The following is a 15,301-nucleotide window of genomic DNA, read 5'->3' as shown; positions in this document are numbered from 1 at the left end:
AGAGAGACAATAAAATCTTTTATTTGCAACTTAGCAACGCAGATACCCAGGGGCAGGCTGCTCCTCTCCAACCTAACATCTGGAGAGGAGCAATGACACAGTGCTCCACTGTGCAGGGGCAGCAGGCACAGCAGATTCTGAAAAAAAGAGGATTCTCTATAAAAGGCTTCTGCAAACTTGACTAGGGAGAGAACTGGAGAGAGATGGTGCCAGGGACTCAGCTCCCGACCAAGGTCAAACTCACACTGCGCCCCAAAGCTGAGACAACTGAAGGAACACTACAGAGCTAAGACTTCATCGGCCTTGAACTCCTCTTCAGTATCAAGGAGACTCCTCAGAGAGCGGCTGTCATCCACTTACGGTAGTTCCGTCTCCACTACTTAAGGCCCCTTTTCCACAGATCTTGGAGAGACTAGCTAACTCCACACCACGTCCTGTCCTCCCTGCAAGGACACACTATGTTCACAGCTGCCGGCACTGCTTGGTATGTTTTCCTTGGGAGTTCCAGGGCCAGGGCCACCATGAAAGCTAGTCATCCACTGTGATGTTTCGGAAAAGGTAGGCCATGGACTCTCCATTGTGGATTCTCCGAATTGCTTCAGAAAGAATCAAACTGATATCCACAGTCTTTATCTTGGGACACTGCAGCTTCTGGACCTCATGAGGGACAGTGTTTGTCACCACCACCTAGTCATACAGCAGCAGAAAATAAAGTTACCAAATGTGTGTGCTCTAAAATGGTTACTCAGAAAAGTATCTAGCATTCAGTACCCACAAGCCAAGTTCTAAGCTACAAAACTTCATTCTACTGAGCATGTTTTTAATTTTTTCTTAGTTTTACTGGACACGATACCATTATTTTATTTATCCATTTTATGTAGTGCTGAGGACCAAACCCAGTGCCTCACATGTGCGAGGCAAACACTCTGCTGCTGAGCCAATCCCAGCCCCCTCAATACAGTTTTTACAAACTAAAGTTAACCAAGTTTCCACAAGGAAAGCTTACATGGCTCAGAAAATAAGACTCAGGCCCCTGGGAATGTCACAGTCTCTATACAGGGAGCCCCGGCATTGTGCAAAACTTTCCTATTATCAGGGACAAATTCAAGTCTCAAATGCCATTTCAGTGTCAAATCATATTAAAAAACTGAAACAAACATTTATGCAAATAGGCATATATTCTTAAATATGTTTCTACCCCAACAAGGCTGCTAGTCAGCAAAAAAGTACTGTTTCATAGGTACTCTAGAGGGATGAAGCAACTTAACACTGACTGGGTCATCTTCTTATTCACAGAAACTACAGCAGCAGATCTTGACTCAAGCTAGTTTCATGGTGCCAGGGATGGACCCAGGGCCTCGTGCATGTCAGGCCAGAGCTCTATCACCGAGTCCTACTCCAGCCCTGTCCTAGTCCTTCAGAAATAGACATACCTCGTCAATGGAGGACTCCTCAATCAGGCGGGGGGCATCTGCAGACAGGATGCCATGTGTGGCCATGACATAGATCTTGTAAGCGCCCCTCTCTTTCAGGATCTCTGCAGCGGCAACAAAGCTTTCCACGTCATCAATAATGTCATCCTGTGAGAACAGTGTTAGTGTAAGGAAATGGCCTCTGCTCCTATCTATGGACACACAGCTCCCTGCTCTTTTCTGCAGTTGGTTCTGGAGGATTTCCAAGTCTGGGCCTGAGTCAGAGATGGCAAGAGGAACACTTCAGCAGCACCTCGCATGACTGGCAGAAAGTGGTGAAATCTTCCAGTCAAGTACGTGTGACAGGAGAGCTCAAGCTGAGGACTGCCAAGGCTCCTTCTCTGTTTTCAAATTCCTGATTCATCCCACAGAGCCAGTGTCCCACTTTTTTTTCTTCTAGGAAAAAGTGACACATCAGGAAAATAGAATAAAGTGAGCTACCGTAATGACAGGTGAACCTCTTGCCAGCAAAGAAACTTGGAGCTAAGAGCCAACACGTCAGAATGCAGCGTGCAGGGGAACTGGGGCTCTCTTCTCAACAGTGACAAGGGAACAGTGCATCGCCAGTTCATCACATGGTCTCAAAGTGTAAGGAGGATGAGGCGGCTGCCCCAGGGGAACTGGGGCCCCGAGGTGAGGCTGCAGTGCTGAGCAGGAGGAACCATGCTCCTTTACACCTAAGGGTCATGTTCTAATCCCTGTTCAACTACCGCTGCTACTTCTCCTAAAGGAGTTGGGTGAGAAAGGATGGACAGACCCACTGAATCCAGCGCTGCACTGGAAGTACAACCCAGAAGAGGACACCTCCTGGCTGAATGCCAGCAGTGTCACCCATGCACCAAGGACGGCCACAGGTCACCGTACCACTATAATAGCGATGCGTCCTCCAACATCCCCAACTACGGTGATTGGCGGCTTCTCTTTGGCCATCATCACTAGCAAAACAAAACAGATCACAAGACTTGTTAGTTGTGTGTTTCTAGATAACTAAGCAATCCCAACCTCATCCCTGGGAGTGGGGCAAAAACCAGAGCACAGATGACGATGACAACCACCCATGCAGACTCCCCCCACCACCAGCCTGGAGTCTCAGAAACAGTTGAGAACAGCGAAGACCCAAACAAGTAGAAGGCAAGCCTGCAATGTAGCTTAAAATTCCTAGTCGCCTCATCAAAAGTAAAAACAGGTGAAACTAATGATTTTATTTTACTCAGTATATCCAAAATGTCATCATTTCAACACATAATCAATATAAAACCCAGTTCTCAGTTAAGACTAGCCTGGTCTCAAGAGCTCACAGCCTGTGACTGTGGCCACATAGGGCACAACACAGTGGAGAGCTGGAGAGCAGAGGAGTGGGATTTCACAGCGCAGAGAAGCAGCATCACTGAGAAGAATCCAGTGCTCCCAGTAAGTGCCACCCTGTGGGACACCCAGGGAAAGGCCTCCAGGTGGAGAGGCGGCTTAACCGCCTTTGATTTCTGTGTCACCTTGTTTTGATTATTTAGCCTCATCAAGTGACTGGCACCACTCACACAATGACTTTCCTGAAAATCAGGAACCTCAAGACAGTCATTACAAGCCCCTCATCTTATCTGACTATAGAACCTGCATCTGGAAGAGGCCATGAGTGTACAAAAGGCAACCGCAGGACAGAGAAACAAAAATGGAATCACCTTCAAGAGGAAGTGAGGGAACTGAAGGGGGGTGCGGAAAGTCACAGAAGAACAACTGAGTATTCTGTTCTTTAGGGAAGCTTTTTATTGTTCTGAAATACTTATTAAAGTAGTAGTGGAGGAGAGGAAAGAACCCAATTCAGGGTGACTACACAGTTTAGTGATTAACAATCAATTCCAGCTGATTCTTACCCACAGGCTCAGCTTACGGAAAAAGGCTGAGCTGAAACTGAGCACTGTTTTACTAACAAATTTTAATAGTTATTTCCTGACTTTCTATTTCAGCAACGATTTTTCCCTCTTTTTCTCGTGGCACTAGGGGTGGAACCCAGGGGTTTTCCACCACTGATCTACATGCCCAGCCCTGTTTATTTTGTTGGAAGTTTTGTCTGAAGCCCCATTTGTTTATATTTGAAGCAGCTGAGCTGGTGTCTAGTTTGCAGTCCTCCTGAAAACATGGGAAAGTCTTGTACTGAGCAGTGAAGAAGGCTCTGTGCACACCTCCTGAGGAGGGAGGGTGGGAGCCACCAGCATCAGGGCAACTTCCCAGGGTTCCAGCTTTCAAAGGTAAGGTTCAGACCATCTCAAGAGAAACCACAGCACCAGTTCTCCCTTTAAATTAAGCCATTTGGACAAGTGGTTATGCTGACCTACCTGCTTCACAGAGATGTGGTAACTTTTCTTGAACATTTTTCTTTGAATTAACAGAAAAAGATAAAAGCAGATGACGCTAATCAAATCATCAGCAATTTGGCTCAGTTTGATAGAAAACAGGTCACAGTTTGTGTTTACTTTCTAAAATCCTCCCTCCCCACAAACACTGCTGGTGTGAAATGGAAACCCAGGTTGGGCTGGTGGAGCCTGCCCAGGCTGGAGAGGGCCCTTCTCCCCATAGACGCCTTCCTCTTACGTATCTGGACAAAAATGAACACATAATTTGATGTCTTCTCAAAAACAGAGATTGCCTGTCCTAAGGACAGGAACTGACACACACCTCACCACAGGCGGTTAAGGTCAACAATTCATAAGGCTCACCCAGGAGGAAACATGGAGAGCACGCCCTCCACAAGTCCACGCTGAAGGTGGAAGTGAAGGGACCTGAGACCAGTTACGCTTAAGAGTCTGCTCTCCTCCTGAATCGTGTCAGGCAGAACCCGATGGTCTCAGAATAAAACTGAGCTATACCAAATCACTGAGGCCAGAAACTCTGTTAGCCAGGATACAACATCTTCAAAGGCTTCCAACGTTTTTACAATAAGAGTAGGAAACTGCATTCCGCTTTTAAAATCAGCATTTTCCAAATAAAACAATGGCTTCATTTATAGGAGTCCTTAGTTACAAAAGGATGGAGCCCTTCCTCCAAGGCACAACTCATCCACACCACTTCCCTCCTGCCTGGAGGAGCGAGACTGGGGTTTAACAGTGGTCCCTTCACCTTCTAAATACAGCCCTCATCGCTGGAAGACTTATGTATTTGTTTATTTATTTTAAAGAGGGAGAGAGAAATTCTTTCAATATTTATTTTTTAGTTTTCGGTGGACACAACATCTTTATTTTTATGTGGTGCTGAGGATTGAACCCAGCGCCCTGCATGCCCCGCGCATGCCAGGCGAGCACGCTACCTCTTGAGCCACATCCCCAACCCAAGACTTATTTTTTTAAAGAATGATTTTCCTCTCTTCTCCCCTTTTCCTCCTCCCTAAAAAGATTAGGGAGACAGTGTTATCTTTTCTTCCCCTAGTTAATTGCCCTTTAGCACACCCACTACAGGAAGGAGATGCCTGCTGAGGACCTAGGAAGTGAATATCTCCCAAATCAACAAGTGAATCCCAACAAGCAAACAGAGTGCCCTGGGACCCCCTACCAGAGCACACCTGGAATTGGAACGTAACCCTTGAAGAGTTCCTTTAAAAACCTCTGTCCCTCAGGATGGGGGAGAGTCACAGCCTTTGGGATAGCAGGCCCCGAGTTTCTCTTTTGCTAACAAAGCAATAAGCCTTCTTTTTCCTTTCTCTCAAAACCACGTCCTGCTTTCCAAATTGGCCGCACTAATTTGCAGTCCCACCAGCAATGTAGAAGAGTATCTTTTTCCCTACATCCTCGCCAGCACTTCTTGTTGTTTGACTTCATAATGGCTGCCAATCTTACTGGAGTGAGATGGTATCTTAGGGTGGTTTTGATTTGCATTTTTCTGACTGCTAGAGATGGTGAGCATTTTTATTTTAAATTGGCATTGATTGGCATTGGAGACAGGGACTGAGCTTTAGGCTGCAAATTCTGGCAACCCAGATGGGACCAGAGAGCAACCTCTACTCCAACTTTCTTGGACCAGCCTAGCATTCCAAGCAACTGCACTTCCATGCTGAGGATATAAGGCAACTTTTTGGGAGCTGATTAGAAGAGACCAGCAGGTGTGCCTCCAGTCAAACCCCGGAAGCTATTCCTGTAAATAAAGGGAGGGACTGAGGGACTCCCAGCAGCTGCTCCCCTTGGGGAACTCTGGCCTTCCTTCCCTGCACTGTCAGGATTGCTCCATTTTGGTCTACTTTGAGAAAAAGGAAATTGTACGCAGTGAAGTGGTGACACCTTGGCCATTTGGTAAGTTCCTCCAGTATACACACTGAGACCCTTAATTCTACACTTCTGGTTCCCCTTTGTGGGAGCATCTGGTCCCTTCATGGGGACATCCGTGATACCATTGGTGTAGGAGTCATGTTAAGGGAGAGTTGGGAACTTGGTGGGGGAGATTTTGCCCCTATCTGGTCTGTTTTAAAGGTTTCCCATCTGTCGGCCATGGTTCGGGGATCCTCTATTTGTCCAACATTACGTTTTTTGGTTGTATTTGTTTCTGGCCCTTTAAGACATAGGCAATAGTGCGTTGATCCTATAGATTGTTTCTTGGGAACGATCTTGGCTGAATGAGCCACCTATAGATGTACACGTGTCTAGGAAAAAGATGATGTTTTACTGTAATAATCTGGTCTTTGAATGGTTTTCTGAATTATTGTACAATCTTGCAGTTGGGAGTTGCTTTACCTAATAAGAAGCCTTAGCAGGCAAAAACTAAGTTGGATGCAAAAAGATGCTGCCTCTAACATGTGACATAGCAGGACACCAAAGGAGGATTGAGGGCCAGTGCTGACAGTCTGGGCACCTCTTCTCAGCCTGGCCCCAGGCAACTGCAAAATATCCTGCTGTGGGTCAGGGACACCAGTCCTGGGATAAAAGAAAAACAAAAAAACTCAGGAAAAACTTTCCCTAGAAAATACAACAACAGGCTGGGGCTATAGCTCAGTGGTAGAGTGTCCACCTCACATGTTTGAGGCACTGGGTTCAATCCTCAGCACCACATAAAAATAAATAAAGATATTGTGTCCATCTATAACTAAAAAAAAAATTAAAAAAATAAATAACAACCACCACCACAACCCAGGAATAGCAAGCAATAAAAGGTAACTTCATCTCATTTTTTATTATCCAAATGCCTAATTTTTTTCTTCTTTTTTTTGTACCTGGGACTGAATCCAGGGATTCTTAACCACTGAGCCACATCCCCAGTCCTTTTTATCCTGAGACAGGGTCTCTAAGTTGCTGAGGCTCGCCTTGAACTTTTGATCTTCCTGCCAGGCATGCACCACTGTGGCAAAGCACCAGCCATCTCTAGCAGAGGCACTGACATATAACTTACAATCTTTCCAAACTTGTTCCCTGTCCATCCTCAGGGAGGCAGCAAGTCTATTTTGTAAAATGGAAGAACTTCAAGGTCCCACTACTTCATTTACAACTTAACTTTTAATAAATCATTTTGCTGAAACAGGGCTTCTTGACCTTGGCACTGCAGACATTCTGGGCTAAAGACTTGGGGTAGGGGGACGCAGCAGTGCTCTACCTCCCCTGCTGTAACAGACAGAATCTGCTTCTAATATTGCAAAACATCCTCTGGGGACAAAATTGACCCTGGTTGAGAGTTACTGCTCTAATGAACAAGTTTGAGAAACATAATTAAAACATCTCCCTAAGAGCTGCAGACCCCAAGTGCAAGTGTTTGCTTTCTTCTTGCTTTGGCATAACATTCCAGTATATTAATAAGTGAACCACTGAGGCATAAAGTACATTGAATTTGGAAGGCACAATTACACGTATGAGAAATAATGTTTTAAGCAGGGTGCAATGGCACATGCCTATAATATCAGCTACTTGGGAGGCTGAGGCAGGCGGATTACAAGGTCGGCTTCAGCAACTTAGCAAGACCTTGTCTCAAAATAAGATTTAGAAAGGGCTGGAGACATAGTTTGGTGGTGAGAGTTTGCCTAGCATGTGCAAGGTCCTGGATTCAATCCCCAGCACAAATAAATAAATCGGTTTTTCAGAATTCTCTTGGCAAGGACTATGTGAGTGGGGAATCACAGGAGATAGCCCTGCAGCAACTGTGCAAGTTACAGGGAAAGCATGCCAGCGCCCCCTGAAGGGAGGCACTCTTCTAAAACGTTTCCACAGTTCATGAAGAGGACCAGGAAGGGAACATGCCGGCAACAGCAAACCTAACAAAGCAACATTCTTAGAACAGGGGTCCAACGGATGCTCAACATGTACAATCTTTCCAAACTTGCACATGCTAGGCAAACTCTCCACCACCAAACTATGTCTCCAGCCCTTTCTAAATCTTATTTTGAGACAAGGTCTTGCTAAGTTGCTGAAGCCGACCTCAAACTTGTAATCCGCCTGCCTCAGCCTCCCAAGTAGCTGATATTATAGGCATGTGCCATCGGACCCTGCTTAAAACATTATTTCTTGTACGTGTAATTGTGCCTTCCAAATTCAATGTACTTTATGCCTCAATACAGTGACATCCATCCAAACATCTCAAACCCAGCTGTTTTGCTTCTTGGTGCTACCCTGAATGATTCTCAATCACTCATGATGGACCTAAGACCAGGTGAGTCACGGGCCTCGGTGCCTGGCAACTGAACTTGTATACACGGAGCCCAAGGCCGCTTCTAAACACCTTCTCCACCAAAGCAACTGGAGATCCCTGGAGAAGGGGCTGATTCCAGGGCTAAGAAGGTACAAGAACATGGAGTGGCTGGCACAGTGGTGCACACAGAAAATCCCAGTGGCTCGGAGGCTGAGGCAAAAGATCATGAATTCAAAGCCAACCTCAGCAAAAAACCAGGTGTGTGGGCTGGGGTTGTGGCTCAGAGGTAGAGTGCTCACCTACCATGTATGAGGCACCGGGTTCGATCCTCAGCACCACATAAATATAAAATAAAGATATTGTGTCCACCTATAACTACAAAATAAATATTTTTTTTAAAAAAACGAGGTTTTAAGCAATTCAGTCTCTAAATAAAATACAAAATAGGGCTGGGAATGTGGCTCAGTGGTAGAGTGGCCCTTAGTTCAATCCCTGATACAAAAAAAAAAAAAAAAAAAAGAAAGTGGAGCATCCAGTTATATCAGGAAATAAGGAAGTATCGAAAAACAATGAATATGTTAAAAGGAGGAGCTTGAAGAGTTGGCCTTGGTCAAGTCCAAGATACTCTGAGCATGGAGAGAAATTACAGTATAACCCACTGAATTAAAGAGGATTCTATGAGCCCACACATTCCAAATAAATGAACGAACAGAGAAGAAAGGAAAGCCCACACTAGGATGCCAGCAGATAAACGTGGAAGGAACAATGAACTTGGAACAGGACCACTGGTCCTGTGGGCCCAGCTACACAGAAGACTGCAGAGAGAGGATCTCCTGAGCCAGAAGATGGAGACCAGCCTGGGCAACAGACACTATCTCAAAAAATAAATACTTAAAAATTTGAAAAGACCACTTGTCAATAATCACAGTATAATGGATTCAGGTGAGAATCTTCACTGGATGCTAAGTTTGAGGATAAACAGGAAACAGGATATTTACAAGATTTTAACCTATGACACCACTAACTACAAAGAGAAGAAAGAGCAGCCATCCAGGGGAAAACCTGGCTTAATCAAATGACCAAAATCAACTCTCCAGCAATGGAGCATCACGTGCTTCCTGACATTCCTGCCAAAACCACACAACTTGAATCTCGGCATGAGCACACAAATGGCCCAATTAAGGGGCAGCCTACAAAATAACTGGCCTGTGCTGTTCAAAAGCATCAAGATCACAAGGGACAAAGAACGGAGGAGCCATTCCAGATTGAGGCTAAAGAGAAATGACAACTGAATGCCATGTGCAACCCTGGATTAGGTCCTGGCCCCCAAAAAGTTCTTTTTTCCCCTGTTTTTGTTTAAAAGGACATTCTTGAAACCTGAATAAAGCCTGTGGATTAGACAATAGTACTGTAACAGCATTCATTTCCTGAGTTGAGAATTATACTGTGGTGATGAAACGGAGCCTTTAGTATTTAGGAAATATATACTGAAGTCTTTAGCAATAAAGGAACATTACGTCCGCAACTCATTCTTAAATGACACAAAAATATGTGTAGAAACGTGAAGTGTGGGACTCTGAGAGCACGGTGAACATCTACATTCTTTACCTTTCTTTCATGTCTGAAATAAAAAGCTAAAAACAAGAGGCTCGGGTTGTGGCTCAGCGGTGGAGCACTCGCCTCGCATGTGTGAGGCCCTGGATTCGATCCTTGGCACCACATAAAAATAAATAAAATAAAGGTATTGTGTCCAACTACAACTAAAATCAAATAGCTAAAAACAAGCAAATGTGGCCCATGGAGCCAGCTGCCTCATCCCACAGCTGGTCCTGGCCATGTGACTGCTTCCTGGTCTGCAGAAGGATGAAAACAAGTCCCTGCAGGGATAGCTGTGGAGCTTAGCACAGCTCTTGGTCTGCAGCAGGGGTCCAACAAATGCTCACAGTAACTGGAGCCTTGTTTTTCAAAGACTTAAAAAAATCTACATGCCTTTCAACTGTATTCTGAGACCACCAGAATTATGAGATATCCATTCTATGGAACTGCAACAAGAGACTGAGATGCCTTCCACTGTACATGCTGACAGGGAAAGGGGAACTGAATGAGAAAAGCAAGAGGCAAAATGAGGTGTACAACTTACTATTATTTGTGTAGAAATGAGAGAAAAAGAAATACGTATTTGCTAATAAATGCAAAAAGTCTCTGCCCTGACACAGAAAACCAAGGTACTAGATATCCAAGGAGCTAGGAGAAGAGAACTTGTGGGTGGGGAATACTTCACACTGTGAAGAATTTTATACTTTTTGAATTTTGTAACACGTGAATGTATTATCTATTCAAAAATTTTAATTATGAATTCCTCAAAAAAAAAACCATACTGATATCAAATATTAAAGTTAAACAAAGTATATTACTCTTATGTGAAAATCTTCCAAGTTTAAAACGAAGCAACGGCAAAGTTAGCAGGAGTAAAGGTTAGAATGCTCCACTGAGATAGGAGCCTGCCTCGAACAAACCACCTGAGGCCCCGCCCCATAGCGCCTCCATCCCACCAACCACTGCATGCTTCTGAGGCGTGGCAAATAGATCTAGAAAGAAACTACCTGCTTCCTCTGAAAACTCTAAATGTATCTACACACACACACACACACACACATAAAATATACATGCACTCAGTGCCAAAGTCCATGGAAGTAAACAGCTTCTACACTGTTAGATGAGTAAGAGAAATTACTTGGCATCGGGTCAGAGAACTACATTCTAACATAAGTGCTCAGGGTTACCTGGTGGCTAATACCCGGTATCTGACTAATGGCTATTATCACCCATTTTACTGAACATAAAGTTTCAGATGTGCCACCATTACACACAACTCTGTTTTCTAAAGCTAAAATTATTTAACACTGAATGCTACCCAGATCAGCTTAATTGTCCTTACACAGTCTGCAAATGTGTATAACACATGCAACCTCCTACAAAAGGGGAAATCGTGGCACTGCTATTCAATAATATAAAATACATAATAAATATATGATAAGTTATTATTTTGTGGTACCGTGTCTGAATCCAGGGGTGCTCTACCCCTGAGGTGCATCCCCAGTCCTTTTTATTTTTTTATGTTTTTTGTGGGGGTACTGGGGATTGAACCCAAGAGTGGTGAGCTATATAGCTCCAGTCTTTTTTTTTTTGTGGTGCTAGGGACTGAACCCAGGGCCTTGTGCATGAAAGGCAAGCACTCTACCAACTGAGCTATATCCCCAATGCACCCCCCCCCCCCGCCTTTAAATATTCTATTTTGAGACATGGTCTTGCTAAGTTGCCTAGGCTGGCCTTAAACTTATGACCCTCCTGCTTCAGCCTCCTGGGTAACTGGGATTACAGGTAAGGACCACCACACCTGGCCCATTCAGTTATTTTAAAATAGCAAGAGACCATGCACAGCAGACACAGGGGTTAACACCTAGCCATTCATATTAGCCATTAGAAATTTCTCCAATTTATAATAAAAGTATAGAGCTAATCTTACACGGCAACTCCAGGCCCGGATGTACGGTAGCATTTTTGACCATTGGGGGAGAATGACGGCCATCATCCATGTCCAGCTCTGTGCACTGGGCTTCTCCATGGATCACAGCTAAGCCCAGACGCAGTCTCTCAGCATATGACTGGGCCCTAAGAGAAGACAAAGGGAGAAGAGCACCAAGGGGAAGAAGCATCACTCTACCACTCCACTTTCAGGAACAAAGGAATTACACACAGCAGGTCAGGTACAAATGCTTTCAGGGCACAGGAACTGGGTTCTGGGCCAGCAGCTGAGTCTAGATAATTTTGGTTCTATCCTTAGTCCAATTTTTTTTTTTAATATACTCTTTTTAAATACCTTTATTTTATTTGTCTTATTTTCATGTGGTGCCTAGGATTGAACACAGTGCCTCATGCACGCTAGGCAAACTTTCTACCACTGAACTACAACCCCAGCCCCCAATATTTTTTACAATGTATTTTTCTTCTTTGTTTCGTCCAATATTCTAATAGTCATTTTCAGGAGAATGAACTCTCTTTAAAATGGTGTCTTAAAAACCACTGCCTGAAAAACCCCACAGTCCCACTCTTCTCTTTCTGAGAACTTAGAGAACTCCATCTTAGAGAAAAACCCAGGAACTCAGAGGTACCTTCCTTAGTAGCCTAGAGGCCAAGGCCAGGGGAGCTTGAGCCGGGGAGCTTGCTGGCCATGGGAGCTGTGGGTTCCAAAACAGCTAATTCTGATCTCAGAGCACCCAAAAGGACTTCTCACCTTTTCCTTTTTGGAGACAAGGTCTTGCTGTGCTGCCCAGGCTGGCCTTAAACTCCTAGACTCAAGGGGTCCTCCCGTCTCAGCCTCCCAAGTGCTAGGACTACAGGTGCATGTCATCGTGCCCAACTCTCAAGAGTTTGTTTGTTTTAAATAAATATAGGATTCATTTACCTTTTTGCAGCATCAGGAGACTTAGCTACAATGACAGCATTTCTGTAATTTGGTATCTAGATTTGGAGGAAAAATAGAAAATACTGAAATGTCATCAAAAACCCCTAGATGTTGGATAACACTTCTTCCTCTCATCAGTGACCCAAACTAGCAACCAAATATGCCAGAATTTCATTTACACATTTAAATTTTTCATTGTTTATCAATTAACTTCATTGCAAAGGTACTGCTAGATCAAGAAGGTAAACAATATTTTAAAAAACCTTCATTCTAGAAAGTGTGATTGCTAAAGGTACTTATTAGGAAATTCGCTATAATGTCTTTCAAAAATATGGTCCTGCGCCACTAAATGCTGAATCTGAGGCTATCCGGCTGCCACGGGCAGTAAGTCTGAGAAGGAAGCATCACATGTGCCTTTCAATCATGAAATCTGGTGCCAGAGAAAAACTAAATAGGATCTCTTTGAGGACAAAGGGGTGTTTGCTGGTGGCTCCTCACTTCTTCCTGGATATACTGAAGCAGGAAAGGTGAGGCTCTAAGGTTGTCCACGGGAAAGCTGAAAAAGCCTTGTATTTCCTTTTGGTGAAGATCCATAGTGATAATGTGAGTTAAACCTGAAATTTTAAAACAAAAAATTACAAAGTTCTCCCCTACAAGTTAATGGCCTCAGTGGGCAGATCAACTCCTGTTTCCCACCAGGAGGCTGAAGGCAGGAGACACTGTGAGCCAGTGCTGCAGTTACAGACTCGCTGTAAGACCTAAGGAGCTGAGGAGCTGTCCAACCTAATGCCAAAGAGCCTGCGCCCCACCATAGGACACAGCTAGGCTGACAAGTGTGCTCCTTCCACTCTGACCATAGCCTGGTCCTGACCAGTGAGGGAAACCGGGTGGAAGCAAAAATATGAACATGAATTAATAAATATCCAGGTAATAACAGATGCAAGAAACAGACAGGCCTTTATTAAAGGATGTGGCCTCAGCAGAAAGGAACAAGAAAGCAATGCAAAGGAATGCACACAGGAAGAAAAGAAATTCATACATCACAAGGATAAAATGCTAAAGGATGAGGTAATTTCTACATGTGATAAAATAACAGCTTAAGAAGTATTTTATAGAAAAACAATGAAAACATACTCAGAATAATCAACAGTGCTGAACAGAAAAGGATACATGGAAAGACACTGAGAATGGTCAAAGGTCAATGCAAAACCTCCAGAGTGAAGAACATGTATATATGTATATACATACATATATGTATATACATATATATATATATATACACACACATATATATATTTGAGTAGTACTGGAAATGGAACCCTCATACAAGCTAGGTAATCCTCTACCACTGACCTACATCCTAACCATACCCCCACCTTTTTTTCTCCCTTTGAGTTGGGTTTTACTAAGTTGCCCAGACTGGCCTTGAAGTTGAAATCCTCCTGCCTCAGCCTCCCAAGGAGCTGGGATTACAGGTATGTGCCACCATAACCAGCAAGGAACCAGTATTTTAAATAAATGTCAGACAAATAAAAATTCAATAAGTTTAATATTTTATTACATTTGATTATAGGTCAGAAAGTATACCACTACTACATAAGAAAAATAAAAGCAATAGAAATGGGGTGCTGTACACAAAGGCAACTGGAGATGAGAAGAGGGAAAGAGTATATAAACTAAAGAAGTAATAAAAGAAAAATAGTGTCTTAATTCTGTGAACATAAAAGGAACATGGCTAACTAAGGCAAATACACACATCTAGACCCAAAATTCAAAAGACTGTACAAGAATGCCAAGCCAGCCAGTTTTGACTTGAAAACGGAAGAGAAGTGACAGAACCATAAAGCCCAGCCCAAGGTCAGAGAAAGCAGGAGCGAGCAGATCCCAAAGGCAACAGAGAGGAAGGTGGGAGCTGCCTTGCCTCACAGATCCCTAGCCCAGCCAAGCAACAGGAGCAACAGAGTAACCAGCAAACACCGCATAAAGAAGCAGGCCCAGACTAGATGCCCGAGGCAGGCTGCAGCCCAACAGCAGAGCCTGAGACCCTCCACCAGGGTCCCTGTGCGCTCACCTGCTTTGGCCAGCATGGATGCCAGCAGCTTGCACACGATGGACCCCCTCTTCCGCATCTTGCTCTGCTTGCTGTAGGGGAAGTAGGGGATGACGCCGATGATGTTCCTGGCACAGGCCGTCTTCAGGGCATAAGCCATGATCAGCAATTCCATCACAGCTGTGTTCACATCTCTGGAACAGTTAAAATGCGTATTAGGAAGGATCTCAACTTCAGCGACATAACTTGGGCTGCCAAGATGTTGACAAAGGGATCTTGTCACCACCCGGCTTGTGACGGCACCCACAAATGCAGGGAAAAGCAAGGCAACTGCTCTTTGTACAAGGTGGAGTCAGCCCTGGGTCCACTTGTGGTTACTTGAACCCACAGCACAGTTAACCCACTCTCGTTTACCTGGATCTTCCATGTGGTGACAGCCCTTGCAGTGGTATTGGAGGCAGCTGCTGGAGGCCACGGATACCTGAAATCTGCTGGCACTCTCCCAGAGATTCAGACCAATGAATGCCAAGAGAAACCTGTCCTGCTATTTAGCTGTGGTTAACAGAAAGGATTTTGATCTCTTTTTGTTTGGTTTGGTACCAGGGCTTGAACCCAGGGTGTTTAACCACTGAGCTACATCCCTGGCACTTTTTATTTTGAGACAGGGTATCCTCTAAATTGCTGAAGCGGGCCTCAAGCTTTCGATCCTCCAGCTTCAGCCTC

General features: G+C 44.4%; 1 protein-coding gene across 2 annotated transcripts in view; it reads right to left on the bottom strand.

Annotated features, from left to right (window-relative positions):
• Window positions 1–5: 5 nt before the first annotated feature.
• The window catches only part of Prpsap1 (phosphoribosyl pyrophosphate synthetase associated protein 1), a 29,741-nt gene continuing 14,445 nt past the window's right edge, over window positions 6–15,301 (bottom strand). For both annotated transcript variants that reach the window (XM_076870691.1, XM_076870692.1), the window contains 7 exons: window positions 14,600–14,772; window positions 13,027–13,142; window positions 12,529–12,584; window positions 11,590–11,735; window positions 2,337–2,407; window positions 1,434–1,580; window positions 6–687 (listed from right to left, as the gene is read on the bottom strand). In XM_076870691.1, coding sequence (XP_076726806.1) covers window positions 529–687; window positions 1,434–1,580; window positions 2,337–2,407; window positions 11,590–11,735; window positions 12,529–12,584; window positions 13,027–13,142; window positions 14,600–14,772 — 868 coding nt within the window. In that variant the 3' untranslated portion in view covers window positions 6–528. The remainder of the gene's footprint in view (window positions 688–1,433; window positions 1,581–2,336; window positions 2,408–11,589; window positions 11,736–12,528; window positions 12,585–13,026; window positions 13,143–14,599; window positions 14,773–15,301) is intronic.

The sequence above is a fragment of the Callospermophilus lateralis genome, chromosome 11, assembly GCF_048772815.1.
Source record: "Callospermophilus lateralis isolate mCalLat2 chromosome 11, mCalLat2.hap1, whole genome shotgun sequence".
Taxonomy (NCBI): Eukaryota; Metazoa; Chordata; class Mammalia; order Rodentia; family Sciuridae; genus Callospermophilus; species Callospermophilus lateralis.
The sequence above is the reverse complement of the archived record's forward strand: the minus strand, read 5'-3'. Positions and strand labels throughout refer to the sequence as shown.